Source organism: Balaenoptera borealis (genome assembly GCF_965194805.1).
Source record: "Balaenoptera borealis genome assembly, chromosome: 8".
Taxonomy (NCBI): domain Eukaryota; kingdom Metazoa; phylum Chordata; class Mammalia; order Artiodactyla; family Balaenopteridae; genus Balaenoptera; species Balaenoptera borealis.
The window spans coordinates 27,545,451-27,560,946 of record NC_138865.1 but is presented as its reverse complement, the minus strand read 5'-3'; the positions used below and the strand labels follow the sequence as shown (position 1 = coordinate 27,560,946).

Here is a 15,496-nt window from a genome sequence, read left to right as displayed (position 1 = left end):
CAGGGAACAAGTGGTGCAGTTGGGTTTTGAACTCATGGGCATCCACTACTGAAGCCTGTGATTCCATGGGCCTGTGTGGTATCTGTGGAGGGGTGAGGTCACTAGACATCCCCCCAAGACAATCTCTAAGGCCTTGGAACAACACATTTCTACAACTAACAAGCCTTAAAATTATATTTGAGAGGTAAAGAGAAATATTTATCTATTTTTCTGTATCTCTCAAAATTTCTATAAAATTTCCTCTATGTTTAGAGTGCCCAGACATAAACCCACACACCTACAGTCAATTAATCTTCCACAAAGGAGGCAAGAATATACAATGGAGAAAAGACAATCTCTTCAGCAAGTAGTGTTGGGAAAGCTGGACAGCCACATGTAAATCAATGAAATTAGAACACTCCTTCACACCATACACAAAAATAAACTGAAAATGGCTTGAAGACTTGTAAGACATGACACCGTAAAACTCCTAGAAGAGAAGATAGGCAAAACATTCTCTAGGTCAGTCTCCCAAGGCAATAGAAATAAAAGCAAAAATAAACAAATGGGACCTAATCAAACATAAGCTTTTGCACAGCAAAGGAAACCATAAACAAAATGAAAAGACAACCTATGGACTAGGAGAAAATATTTGCAAACAATGCGGCTGATAGGGCTTAATTTCCAAAATATGTAAACAGGTCATACAACTCAATACCAAAAAAACAACCCAATCAAAAAATGGGCAGAAAACCTAAATAGACATTTTTCCAAAGAAGACATACAGATGGCCAAGAGGCACATGAAAAGATGTTCAACATCGCTAATTATTAGAGAAATGAAAATCAAAATTACAATGAGGTATCACTCACACCAGTCAGAATGGCCATCATTAAAAAGTCTACAAATAACAAGTGTTGGAGAGGATGTAGAGAAAAGGGAACCCTCCCCTACACTGTTGGTGGGAATGTAAATTGGTGCAGCCACTATGGAAAACAGTATGGAGGTTCCTTAAAAAACTAAGACTAGAGTTGCCATATGATCCAGCAACCCCACTCCTGGGCATATACCTGGAGAGAACTTGAAAAGATACATGCACCCCAATGTTCACTGCAGCACTATTTACAACAGCTAAGACATGGAAGCAATCTAAATGGCCACTGACAGATGAATAGATAAAGAAAATATGGTACGTACACACACACACACACACACACACACACACATATACATATACAGTGGAATACCACTCAGCCATAAAAAAGAATAATGCCATTTGCAGCAACATGGATGGAGCTAGAGATTATCATACTAAGTGAAGTAAGTCAGAAAGAGAAAGACAAATACCATATGATATCACTTATATGTGGAATCTAAAATATGATACAAATGCACTTATTTACAAAACAGAAACAGACTCACAGACATAAAAAAAAAAAACTTATGGTTACCACAGGGGAAAGAGGGTGGGGGAAGGATAAATTAGGAGTTTGGGATTAACAGATGCAAACTACTATAAATAAAATAAACAACAAGGTCCTACTGTATAGCACAGGGAACTATATTCAATATCATATAATAACCTACAGTGGAAAAGAATATGAAAAAATATATATATACACATTTATATTTCTGAATCACTGTGCAGTACACCAAAAACTAACGCAACATTTTAAATCAACTATACTTCAAAAAAAAAATTCCTCTATGTTTATAAAGAAAAACAGTTAAATATCAAAAGGACAATTATAAAGAGAAGACTCCTTATTCCTGGAAGAAGGCCCAAGAGAGACACACCTGCCATTTCAGTCTCAAAGAACCCAACGAGCGACTGCATAAAGGACAGGACCCACCGGTCTGTGATGTTGGTACTTTCTTTAACCATGTTCTCGTTGTAAAGGAATTCCATTTCTTCCTCCTAGGAAGTGACAATTATTGAAACATTCTGCATGCTTGGGGGAAACTACTGTAGAGAAATGAATTTTTTTAATTATTTAAACTGAAAGTATCCAAACAAATCAAAAAAACACCACAAAAACCCAGACCCTGTTGGCAATCTAAATTTCTGATTCTTAGCAATATTTTCCAAGTAAACTCTAAACTTGGAACATTAAGTCCTCTATTAATGAATTACATTTTTGAGTGAACTAAAGAGAATTTAGGAAAAAATGATTCCTATGCACCAAAGAGTAATTACGCATTAAGAAATATTCCAACATCTTGTCGTTAAGTAGGCGGTTTAGTTACTTTAAACCTGAGGAAGGAAGGACAGCAAAGCTGGCTAGGACTGGCAACTGTCTGTAAGTTGAAAATGAGTACTAGGAATTAATGTCTTTGCTTAAATTACTTATTTTACCCAGAATGCTCTATTCCACCCCTGCTTTTTCCTTTGCAAATCCTCCTCGATCCTGAAGGCCTACTTTACCTGTCCCTATTCAACGGCATCACCATCAGGATGGCAAGGCAGTGACCATGCTGACTCTTGCTCTGATGCTGGAGCCTGCATCTTTCTGCCATGCCCAGATGAGCCCCAACTATGAGTGGTTTGACCCAGCCTGTGTTCCTGAATCCCACACCAGAAGAAGCCTGCAAAGTAGACCCACTTTAGGACTGCTGGCCTGAGAGGTGGTGGGATCCAAAAGATAGGAACACTAGGGGTGTTGTTCCCAAAGACCTTGTTCTTCTTGGGAGGGTTCATTAGCAGACTGAGATGAGCCAGAGGCAGCAAGAAGTGAGTGACCAGCCTGCTGGAATGCGATGCTCAAAGCTCAGCTCTCCAACCAGTTTCTCAGGAAGGAATAATATCACATGTTTAGTCAAAAGTAGTTTACTAAGGAATTCTACTTTTAAGGTGTTGGAGATAAAAAGATGAGTGGTACCTGAGCCCTGACCCCAAATGGAGTCTAGGAAGCATGCACAGGCACATGTGCAATGAAGCCTGCTGGCCTGAGAGCAGTTAGTAGAGGTAAGGGAAGGGGCTTCTCAGAGGATGCCTCCCAGGCCAGCAGGTAACTGCTCTGAGGCACTTTCATATATATCACAACCACTATTTTTCATCCCAGCAACCCAATGAAAACTTCTCTCACTTCCAGAGTCTCAGGCCAAATGCACTCATCAAGTGGCCTTCCCTGACCACCCATCTGCAGCAGCCTTTACTAGGCACTCACTCTGATAGTAGCTGACTCTTTACTGGCTCCCCCATCACTAAGTCCCCAGCACCAATTTGGCTGGCTAAATGAATATCCAGTGCAACTCTTCTTCAACAGGTGTGGCTTCTGTGTCTTGCAGAGGTGAGCATCTTACCCAAATGGTGAAGTTCCGGTCCTGTGCTCTTGGCCCAGCATGGACCCCAGACACCTGTCACACTTTCATCTATGGCCTCCCCAGTGGCTCTGAGCCCCCACCCACGGGGCCTGTTAGCTCCTGTCTCCCATGGAGCTCTGCTTCACAGCTGACCCCTGACCATCTTTTGCAAACCCAGCTCAACCCAGCTCAGTGGGGCAGACCCTACCCCACAGCACTGCAACCCACACCTTCTGTAGCCTCAGGACGTTCTGGATGAAGAAGCGATAGGCATTGTACCAAGGTAGCAGCACATCCTTCAGGACATCTCGAACACCCTCCTCCTTAAAGCGGAGGTTTTCTGCTCTCACCACAGGGGAGTTAATCAGGTATAATCTGGAAGAGGAGAAAAATTACATGGAAAAGGGACGTAGACAGTAAACCAAATATTACTGACATGTTGACAGGGCAATACCCAAATCAGCCCTTTTTCTACAAAAGTGAGGAATTATAAATACGCTTCTAACAGTCAATTTAAAACTGACAAAATTCTTATTTTGTGTAAGAGACTTAGCAAATTATAAAGGGGAGACCAAAAGTGCCACACCAAAATATGGCACTGAACTAACCTAGAAGCATGCCCTGGGCTGGTCCCAGCACAGGCCTCAGGCAGTATGGCAACACTAAGAGGAAGAAGCCAGGCCCTCTTTACAGGACATATGTGCAGGCATCAGGGATTCACAAGGAACAGCCACATGTGCTCTGCCAGCACACAGGGACTCAGGGGGCAGAGACCAGGGATGCTGTTAAACATCTTACAGGACAGCCTTCAGCACAAAGAATTAAGAGGCCCAAGTTGTCAGCTATGCCAAGGTGAGTCTAACAGATAACTGGGGGCTGCAGGACACCCCATTAACTGCTCCTGGGCGACATGGCAACTGTGAACGTGCTAGCCCACAGCCCCTGGGTGTGGGTCTCTGTGTTCGTAACAGGAGGATGCTGAATAAGATCTCTGTGGTGCCTTTTAACCTGAGCACTCAACGTTTATGACTATGACTATTTCAAGCAGTATCTCACATTTCTCTAAAAACTTTTCAGTATTTTTATTTGCTCTAGCATAAATTGTACCTCATATGGCTATTTGAGGAGTAAGTGTAAAATTGAAATAAATGATATAAGAGAATTCTAATATCAATAAGACAGGGAACCTACAGAAGGAATGAGGCAAAGGCTCCAGCAACTAGCCTGGGAGTACTTGTGCTGCTTAATAAAATCCAACACAGAGCCTCTTCTTCCAAAAGACCTATAGATATAGAAACATCTTTACTATTTAGAAAACCACCTTGGGGATTTAAAGTCAACACCATACCAATGTAATTCTCCATGTAACAGACGTGCATTTTTTTAAAAAAGCTAATTATAAACCAAATTAATAGAATGATTAATATCACTGAAAACATGATTAACAGAATGTAAGATGCTTAATAAGAAATGACAAATACACACAAGGCAGAACACTGGTTTGTACCTGAGGGCATCAGCACCATATTTATGAATGACTGACAGTGGATCTGGATAATTCTTTTTGCGTTTGCTCATTTTTTGGCCATCACTTGAAACACAGAAGGGAAACACCAATTAAATAAGTCAACATCACAGTTTATATGTGGTTACAGATTATCTACAAATTGGAATACTACAAAGTGCAAATGGGACACAAGCTACTACTAAGGCACAACAATAGGTTGTTTTGTTAATGTCTGTTTAAGCTTCTTTTTGAATACTGCAGCGAGTCAATGGAGAAGTTCTGGGATAAATGGCAGCAGGAAGATGCCAGAGTGTAACAGTGAAAAAACACAGCCTTGGCATTTATCCCAGAGAAACGAAAACTTATAGTCACACAAAACCTTTATTTTTGAAAGTTCACAGCTTTATTCATAGTCAGCAAACACTGGAAACAACCTCAATGTCTTTCAGCAGGTGAAAGGTCAAACTGTGGGTCACCATAGAACACTGCTCAGCAATGAGAAAGAACTATGGATCCATAAAACCACCTGAGGTATCTCCAGGGAATTACAGTAAGCAAAAAAAGCCAATCACAAAAGGTTATATATGATATGAATCCATTTATATAACATACTTGAAATGACAAAATTACAGAGATGGGGAATAGATTAATGGTTGCCAGGGGATGGGGATTAGGATTGAAGGCTGAGGTGGGAGGGGTGTGAAGGAGTGGGGTGGGTATGGTTATAAAAGGGCAACAGAGGCATCCTGTGATGTTGAAACAGGCCAAGTATCTTGACTGTGCTGGTGGATACAGGAACCTATATATGAGATAATACTGCATGCAATAGCAAATGAGTAAAACTGGGGAAATTTGAATAAGACTGGTGATTCAATCAACATCCTGATTATGACAATGTGCTACAGTTTCAAAAACGTGACCATTGGGGGAACCAGGCAAAGCAAACGAGGGGTCTCTATTAATTTTTACAACTATAATTCAGTAAGATTTTCAATTAAAAAAAAAAAAAAAGTACAGACTATAGAGCCAGACTGCCTGGGTATAGAACTAGAATTTCACACTCTTTTGCTGTATGACCTTAATTTTTCTGCACTTCAAATTCCTCAAATGTCAAAATGGACAAAGAAAGGACCCATTTCAAATAGTTCTGGGGATAAATGAGTGAAGACGTGTAAATGCTCAAAACAGAGCCTGGTACAGTGCCAGGTGTCATCCCCCGCCTTGAACAGCACATGAAGCAAGGTATCTAGGTATAAAAATTTCATTTTCTTCTTTTTATTTGTTTTTACTTTTAATGACTAGAGGCAGTAGAAGCAAAGGAAAAAATAAGACTCCTCTATAATAAGCCTCTAAAACCAACAGCTTCCTCATATATTAAAAACAGGATGACAAAAATCTATACTAAAGGACCAGTGTACAGATTTAATAAGAGCTATAAGCAAAAGTACTTTATAAAATTCTAAATGACAAATGTTATTTTATCACTAGTAGTATCATGGGACACATGTCCTCCCCTCTGTCCTCCTCCATTAGGCTTAGCTCTTAATGCAGTCCTTCTCCTAAGACATAGGAACACGTAGAGACAGAATGTTACAGGTTGAGAAGAGCACAAGACAGGAGTTGGATGAAAAGGGAGAGCAGGAAGAAGTATAAAGGCAGAAGGAAGGAAGAGAATAGGAACAGAGCTGGGGCATTCCTAAATTCCTCTATTCACAAAGAATGGTTAGATCCAACCAGAACATGCTGTAAGAATAAAGGAGATCAGGAACTGCAACTCATTATTACACAAGGGAGTGCACCTGCCTTGCCAGGACGAGTCCATTTACAATCACATTTTTGAATGGCGGCCGTCCAAAGAGAGCTGTGGCCAGCACCAACAGGGTGTAAAACCTGGAAAAAAACCCACAAACAAAGAGTTCAATAAAATAAGAAAAGGAATTCAAGCATAGGAAAAAAAACTGTGTTTACTTATTGGACTGAATTTCTATTTTAGGTAAGTTACACTTCTTGATAATCACAAAGCAATGGTTCTTGATCCTGGATACATCAGAATCATCTGGGGAGTGCTGAAAAATTAGGCACAGGACCCACTGCAGACCAGTCATATTAAAGCTTCTCACTAGAAAAAATAAAATGAACTTTATTTAAAGCAAATAAAGCCCTGGAGTGAGGTACTGACCCCCTGCTGGGGACAGTACTATCACCTTCCTTGGGGAGCTAGTTGAGGACAGCCATAAGGCAGAGCAGGGCAGCACTGGTGGCCTCTCAGGACCTCCCAGAAATGCCAGGCTGGAAATCCAGAGATGTGTTGCCTTTAGCACAAGGTCATATGGGACAGTCTGATGACAAAAGATGAAAAAAGCACTCTCATCCAAAAGTTAAAAGCTAGTCTATATGAACATAGAAAATGTTTTTATTCTATCAGATATCATGCATGTTTATATGCTAGCTAGCTAGTTCCCTAAAAGAACTCTATCACATCCATGTAAGCTGTCCCAGTAAGTAATGCACTTGTGTCATCTCTGACCTGATTTTGCATCCCAAGAACATCACCAGACACAACTAATGAGGATGGAAATCAGGTCAGGAGGACCCTGGTTCTTATGAGAGGCAGCCCATACCTGACAGAAGGCGAGGGAGGCAATGTGCACATGGGGACCCACGTGAAGGCTTTCAACAGTTGCCAGACATGGCAACTCCTCAGAGAAACAACTTATTGGTGAGTCATCTGGCCCTCCCTAAGAACAGGAGTTTGTATATGGTAGCTGTTTCTATAGAAAAATGGATTGGAAGCTGAAAACATTAAGAACATTAAGGCTGGAATTCCATCAGTTTGTGATGACTACAAGTTGTAAAGACAGAAAATGATACCAACATTCTCTAAACACTCCTGCAGAAACATTACTAATGAAAGTATAATTAGAACCTGGATCAGCCAAGCTCATGCATGAAGAGAAGGTAATTCATCTTTTCCTAATTAAGAGAATGAGGGTACTGCTTTGGGTAAGGCATCAGATAAAACCAATGCCAATGTCCTCCCCACCATGCTTTTTTTTTCTTTTTTAAAATTTTAAACCTGGATTTTTTAGCATGTTATGAGGCTAGCCTTAACATCTTAGTACATTTTCAACTAACCCTCCAATTTGTAGCACCCACTCCAGTATCTTGTATGAAATACCCACTAAACACTTGTGTGAATGATTTGAAGTAAACAAACTAAGGACACATTAATTGTTTTGTATCACTTAATCTTTCCATACACCAAAATCTCTGTATTTCAAAATGTCAAAGAAACAATTCAAACTCTAAAACTACAGCCCTAATATAGTGTGAGATTCCTGCTCAAAAGACACTTTTATGGTATGTTTAGTGGTGAGGGGCAGAGGGCAGGAGCAGAGCCTGTCTTGTTTGACACAATCTCCCCAGCACCCAGCTGATAAATGTTAAATGCTCAGTAAAATACCTGTTAAATCAAAGCAATAAAACACTTTAAAGAGGGACCTTCCCTGATGGCACAGTGGTTAAGAATCCGCTTGCCAAGGCTGGGGACACAGGTTCGATCCCTGGCCCCAGGAAGATCTCACATGCCGCAGAGCAACTAAGCCCGTGTGTCACAACTACTGAAGCCTGCGTGCCCAGAGCCCATGCTCCGCAAGAAGAGAAGCCACCGCAATGAGAAGCCTGCACACCGCAACGAATAGTCCCCGCTCGCCACAACTAGAGAAAGACCACGTGCAGCATAAAGACCCAATGCAGCCAAAAATAAATAAATAAATAAATAAATAAATAAATAAATATAAAAACGCTTTAAAGAACAAGAAACATACCATCCTCTGGTTTGGTCAATGCCTTCAGCAATGAAATCTGCAGGAAATGCATCCTCAAACTCCCTCTTGTTTTCAAATGGATAATGAATTTGAGCATAGGGCATGCTGCCACTCTCGAACCAACAGTCAAACACTTCAGAGATGCGATGCAACAATCCCTTCCCACAGCGTGAAGGAATGGTCAGATGGTCAATGCTAGTAAACAAAGAAGTAGCCACTTCTATTAATTTTAAGCAAAACAGAAATTACAGTTTAATTGCCAAGAGGAAACACAATGCCCTCACAGCTCTTTCATATGCATCTGCAAACAGAAATATCGGCAGTTCTCACAGGCTTTCAGAGAGCACCATCAGGGCTCCATCTGGAAGGTTATATACCAAAGTCTCCTGACATCTAACTCAAGGACAAGAGGCCACCTTTCCTTAATATGACATGAATCATCAACAACAAAGTAATTCAGCAAACTAGTGTTTGATTTCTACATGTAGCTCTGTGATCTGATACAGAGACCATGTCTTAACAGGCTACCTAGCCCGATACTGAACTGAAGTGAATTAAACATTCAGAAACTGACCTCTCTCTGTGGAGATCTGAGATCTTTGCTCCTGACAGTTCTTCCAGTTCTGCCATTGACCCAACACACACCACCTGTCAAAACAAAGTTAAAAGACCTCAGAGCCAAAGATCAAACAGAGTTAATTTATGTAACATTCATGTTTAGGTTTAGAAACCTTTGATCTTCATGAGTTATCATCAAGGTGGCTTACCTCATGAAAGACTATAGGTCACTGTCTGAATTGGTGAGCAGACTTCACTTCTTTGCTACCTATCCCTATATCAGAGGGATTTCCTACAAGGAGAGAATTTCACAGCCATCATCTCAACGAGTATTTCTTGAGGGTCTACTATGTCCAAATCTCTGCCGAAAATAACCAGCATAAGTGAAATGCCTAGACTGTTACTCTAAGGCATCTTAGTTTGTTCCTGGCACTTGAACTTGGCTCTTTAATCTGAAATCTTCTCAAGTCAAAGCTGGAACTAATTTATTGTGCATGAACTGGACCAAATAGTCAGATTGCAAGACATTAGGATTATATTCGTGTAAGGAGGCTGGGAGATGGGCCCAGCAGGGGCATTCAGAACAGGGTGAGTCATCTAACAGGGGCCGTGTAGCTAGGCTGCACCAGCAGGAGCTGCTGTGGGTTCACACCCAGAAGTCATCTGCTACCTACTGAATACCCACAGCCTCTTTCTCTGCCCTTCCTGCTCAGTCCTGAAAAGTCCTCTGATTCAGCTACTTCACTGTTGCCTTTCAGGTCCCTACTGGAGATTTACTGAGGTCCCTGGGCTGCTGCTGCTGCTCATGACTGTTCTAATGCTGTCAGCATTGGACAGAGGGAATACATCTATATACCTATGTATGTATTTATTTAGACACACACACACACACACACACACACACACACACACACACACACACACATTGATTTTAAATTAAAGGTCTGCAATGCTTTGGTAATTTTTTTCAGTTGTCCTTTTTTATCACTATAAGGCCGTTTTAATATGCTGTGACTTAGTGCAGGGGGTGGAGTCTCTGTTCTGTTCATCAGAAACTCAAAAGGAGAAAAAGAGTTCTGAGCAAACAAGATAAACAATGTGAGGAGTTTCTCGAGAAAAATACAAATTATATTTTTCACTTTTACACAGAGGGAAATTTAAAACTATATTTAATTAAAGTAAAAATAAATTAAAATCTTAAAAACATATTCTTATTTATGTCATAATTCTAGGAAGGAACAAAGAAAAAAAAAACTGATGCAATAAGAAAGGGGCAAAGAAAAAAAGAAACCATATTCTTTTACCCCATACTGAGATGCATGAATGAAGTGCTTTAGCAAAAATCAACACAAGTAAACACTGCCCTGCCTCACCTCCTCGAAGTCATTGCTGACCCACAGTGGGATAGGAGTGCCCCAGTATCTGTTTCTGGAAATTGCCCAGTCACGTGCATCTTTCAGCCAATTTCCAAATCGCTTTTCTCGCACAAACTCTGGGACCCTGCAATAAACAGATCAGATAACCAATCATATAAAAACATTAGTAAGTAAATTTGTAAATTAGATCTGCATAAGCCTTTATGAACCTAACATTCTGGAAATGCTGAGCTCACTCCTAGGAGAATGTCTTCCAAATGGACAGCACGAGAAGACCCACAGAGGCTGTTTCTGCTATGAATCCATCCCAGGAAGATGCTCTGTAATATGAAACCCCACAGCACACAAGCTTCCCTGTCCTGCTCTCCAACTGCAGGACTGCCGCAATCCTTTAACCAATCACCATGACGACAGCTAGCCTGATCTTACTTAGATCTAGTCTTCAGGTCATCCATACAATAGCGCTTTTACTGAAACTCATTAGCAAGGGCTCTTAATCACATACAAAGTAAGAGTCTGAATAGGTGGGGGTTTTGTGTAGCTGGTGGGAAGCTGCCTCTCCAGGCTCACCTGCAGTCCCCCTGCCACTGCACTTTAGGCTCTAGCAGTAAGGCAAGTTCCTTAGAATGCAGCTTCTTACCTCACTGCCTCTGTCCATGCCATCCCTCCACTTCGATAACCTTCACCCCGCCACCCTCCTTCCCTCAGCCACTCCCCTACCCAAGGCTCTTATAGCTTCTGACTGGTAAATGACTCCTTATTCTTTAAGGTTCAGCTTTGTAGGAAACGCTGCCAAGCTCAAGGCTGAGTTAGGGCACACCTAGGCTCCAAAACATTCTGTCCTCTCAGGTGCTGCAGTTACCATCCTAGGTCAGTTTACAGGCCTGCACACCTCCCGCCACCACCCCCAATGAGGCAGCCATATGAATATTCTATACTCAGCACTCCACTAGGAAACTAAAGAGCTTCTTAGGTATAAAAATGAAAAAACATTTTGCTCTTGAGAAATTCAGTTTGCTAAGAAATATAGAAAGCTATAGTTTTCTTTTACTGCCCTGAGATTCTTCCCATTCTTCCAAAATCAAATGCACTATTTCTTACTTCCCCAGAGAACACAACTTAAAGTCAAGTTGGATTCTTGGGGAAAATAAGAAATAGTGATTACCCTCAAAACTCTCAGGGAAAAACATTCTTCTGGAATACACAGATTTAGTTTTGTATCATTTTTGCACCTACAGGTTGAAGTACAGTAGTCCCCCCTTATCTGTGGTTTCATTTTACATGGTTTCAGTTACCCACAGTCAACCGTGGTCCAAAAATATTAAAAGGAAAATTCCAGGAGTAAAAAGTTCTTAAGTTTTAAACTGCACACTTTTCTGGGTGGCATGATGAAGTGTTGCGCCCTTGCACTCCGTCCTGCCTGGGAACTGAACTATCCCTTTGTCTAGTGTATCCAGGCTGTATATGTTACCCGCTCATTAGTTACTTAGCAGCCATCTCGGCTACCACGTCAGCTGTTGATTATCTCAGTGCCTGTGTTCAAATAACCCTTTTTACTTAAAAATTGGCCCCAAAGGGCAAAAGCAGTGATGCTGGCAATTTGGATATTCTCTTACCGTGCTTAATTTATAAATTAAACTTCATCATAGGTATGTAGGTATAGGAAAAACACAGTATATACAGTATAGGGTTTGGTACTATCTGCGTTTTCAGGCATCCACTGGAGGTCTTGGAACATACCCCCTATGGAAAAATGGAGGAACTACCGTAACACCTCTCTGCAGTTTAGATATTAGCTGAGGAGAGAAAGGCTTCTGTCCCTGCAGTGTTTATCCATGAAACCAGTGTACACAAGACATCGCCATATTTTAGGAACTCAACAACTGTCAAAAATAGTAAGTGTAAATGGCTTTTGTATATCCAAAAATAAATGTATATCCTGAAAATGACTATTATTTAAAGCTAATGGACTCTGAGAGTACAGCCAGTTTTCCAAAGTCATTCCATTCTTTAAATCAAATAAATGGCAACTTCTCATTTCCATTGGGTTTAAAAAAGAAAAATGTTCCCCTATATGTCCTGTCATAAGAGGGCTGTTTCTTCTGTTATATAATATTATCTAAATTATTTTGTGTTCCTGAATAAACAGAAAAATAGCTATTATTACAATATACAATAAAAGATGGCTTTTAAAATTACTATAACTTGAGGGAAGTATAAACCAGTACTAACTACATGACAAAGGACATTATGAAGACACACATCTTATTGCTCACCAGTAACATAGGTCATTGTTCCTCAGCAGCTGGTCTACCATATGCTCCACCCGAACGAACCAGCTAGGCACTGCTTTGTAAATGAGGGGAGTGTCTGACCTGCGGAAGCAAAAATGCAGAACGTGGCTGGGCAGACTGAGGTATGCAGGGGCAAAGGGTAAGACTGACCTTTAGTTTCTTACTGATATCACCACCAACTATTAGGCCTCCTACTGATATTTATTTCTATTGCAAATACTAATGTCTATGTCATCTCCCTCCATCTTTCACAAGAGGGTGAAAGCTAATAAGAGAACAAGAAAAAATATAGTTCTGCTTGTGTGACAGTTGACTAAGAAATGATGTCAACCTCAGCAAAGAGGAAACATGGGAACAAAACGTGATGCCACTGAACATTCCATTTTCACCCACATCTTTATAGTATGATGTTATATTAAAACTTGCATCACAGGGACTTCCCTGATGGCATAGTGGGTAAGAATCCGCCTGCCAAAGCAGGGGACACGGGTTCGATCCCTGGTCCTGGAAGATACCACATGCCGCAGAGTAACTAAGCCCGTGCGCCACAACTACTGAGCCTGTGTTCTAGAACCCATGAGCCACAACTACTGAGCCCACACACCACAACTACTGAAGCCTGCATGCCTAGAGCCCATGCTCCGCAACGAGAGAAGCCACCACAATGAGAAGCCCATGCACAGCAACAAAGACCCAATGCAGCCAAAAAAAAAAAAAAAAATTGCACATTATATTTCTCACTAAATTCCATTAGAAAATTTTAGAGACATATCTCATCCTAGAGAACTGTGATCCCAACACAATACATATTGGTATATGCCTATGTTTCTTACACCTAAGTAATGAAATAACTATATATATGAATTCATAAAATTCTCCTTAAAACAAGAATGAAGTTTTCAAACACTAACTCTAAAGGATACAAATGAGATGGGAACCATGAATTGATGGAATGGGCACACATATCAAATGTATCCACAAAGCTGAACCTCGAGCTACATTTCATCTCACCTCCAGCAGAAAGGGTAGCTGTGGGTGAAGGTGCTGGCAACAAGAAGTCGACCTTGTTCCTTTAGGGTCCTGATGATATTTTTGTCAGCATCCTTTAAAAAAAATTTAAAATCTAGCCATTAAAATATCCTACAATACTTAGTAATACAATATAATTAAGTATATTACTAAACTTTGTTATTTTGATACCTTTACTATGAATAAAAGGCACAAATAACAAATGTACTATAAAAATACTTGGTCCACATTTCAGCCACTGGGTAACTTTAAGTACTTTTAAAGTATGTTCCAGACCACTTAAGGTAGTGAAGTTTTCAATCAGCAATGATTACCCCAAGGTCACAAAGCTGTTTCCGGAGTCACAAACCAGAGCCCACTTTTTCTGATTCCTACCTTTGAAATTACAGCATGCTTCCTCTGAAGATACTAGACCCTTGGAATGCAGCTGATAATATGTCTATTTTTTCTGATTTTATGTGCTCAAACAAAACAAAACAAAATCTACTTCCTCGGGAAAAAAATCCCACATATGGAAGCTATTTAACAAAAAACTGATTAATGAAAGAAGTACGATGAAACTGACACCTTTCTAAGCCATAAAGATACAGACCTTCACATACTGTCCTGCAAAATCTGTCACTTCCCCTGTGAAACAGCCTGAAGCATCCACAGGGCAAATAGGGACAGAGTCTTTCTGAATGATGTTGAAATCCATACAGACCCGATAGTCATCCTGGGGAAAAGGAGAAAGGTAGAAGGGAAGAATAAAACAGTTAAGAGTGGGTGTGGCAAGAGAGGAGCATATGAGGCAATAGATTTATAGGAGAATTTTTCAGTATTCTGACATATAAATGTATCCAACTTTCATTATCCTCTCAACTGAAGTTAACTCAAGGATCATTCAGAGAATCCAGAGCCCTATAGCAGGGTTAGGGGATTAGATCAGTCTTCCCAGCCATTACTCACAAACCCCTAAAATAGCTGAGTATCCACTAAGTAAGAAGAAAGATGCCACATATGAATACATTAGAACAAAATCAAATTTGATTTATAACAGCAGCATGTATATACATACATGTATGCACAAAGCAGGAGAACATACACGTGTAAGGCATGAACTGTTTAGTACTGCACAATGCCTGATGTGCATATGTATCTGCATCCTGTCAAGGAGTGCCTGAAAGGATGGCAACAGTGATCTAAATCCAAATTATTCATTTTACGGGAATTCCCTGGTGGTCCAGTGGTTAGAACTTGGCGCTTTCACTGCCAGGGCCTGGGATCAATCCCTTGTCGGTGAACTAAGATCCCGTGAGCCGCGTGGTGTGGCGTGCATAAATAAATTAAAAAAAATAATAAAACAAACAAACAAACAAACAAAAAAACCCCGAACTATTCACTTTACAAATAAGTAATATGGGCCCCAGGCAGGCTGGGTACACCACAATGCTTCAGGAATACATTTTGAGCAATGTTAACAATAATCAGGGCAAACACATAAAGTGCTATATCAAACAGTGCTCTGAACATCTGACTACATTACATGAGCTCATTTAACCTTTACAACGATCCTGTGAGGAAGGCAGATAGATGTACTAGGTTTTCATCATGTGTTCCCCTCAGACAAACCAGCAAGTATCT

General features: G+C 40.6%; 1 protein-coding gene across 6 annotated transcripts in view; it reads right to left on the bottom strand.

Moving 5' to 3' along the window:
• The window catches only part of IARS1 (isoleucyl-tRNA synthetase 1), an 80,089-nt gene that overhangs the window by 33,391 nt on the left and 31,202 nt on the right, over positions 1-15,496 (bottom strand). For all 6 annotated transcript variants that reach the window (XM_082400898.1, XM_082400897.1, XM_082400896.1 and 3 more), the window contains exons 11-20: positions 14,466-14,588; positions 13,856-13,947; positions 12,827-12,925; positions 10,548-10,674; positions 9,191-9,264; positions 8,617-8,811; positions 6,593-6,679; positions 4,790-4,873; positions 3,513-3,657; positions 1,777-1,897 (exon numbers count right to left, since the gene is read on the bottom strand). In XM_082400898.1, coding sequence (XP_082257024.1) covers positions 1,777-1,897; positions 3,513-3,657; positions 4,790-4,873; positions 6,593-6,679; positions 8,617-8,811; positions 9,191-9,264; positions 10,548-10,674; positions 12,827-12,925; positions 13,856-13,947; positions 14,466-14,588 — 1,147 coding nt within the window. The remainder of the gene's footprint in view (positions 1-1,776; positions 1,898-3,512; positions 3,658-4,789; positions 4,874-6,592; positions 6,680-8,616; positions 8,812-9,190; positions 9,265-10,547; positions 10,675-12,826; positions 12,926-13,855; positions 13,948-14,465; positions 14,589-15,496) is intronic.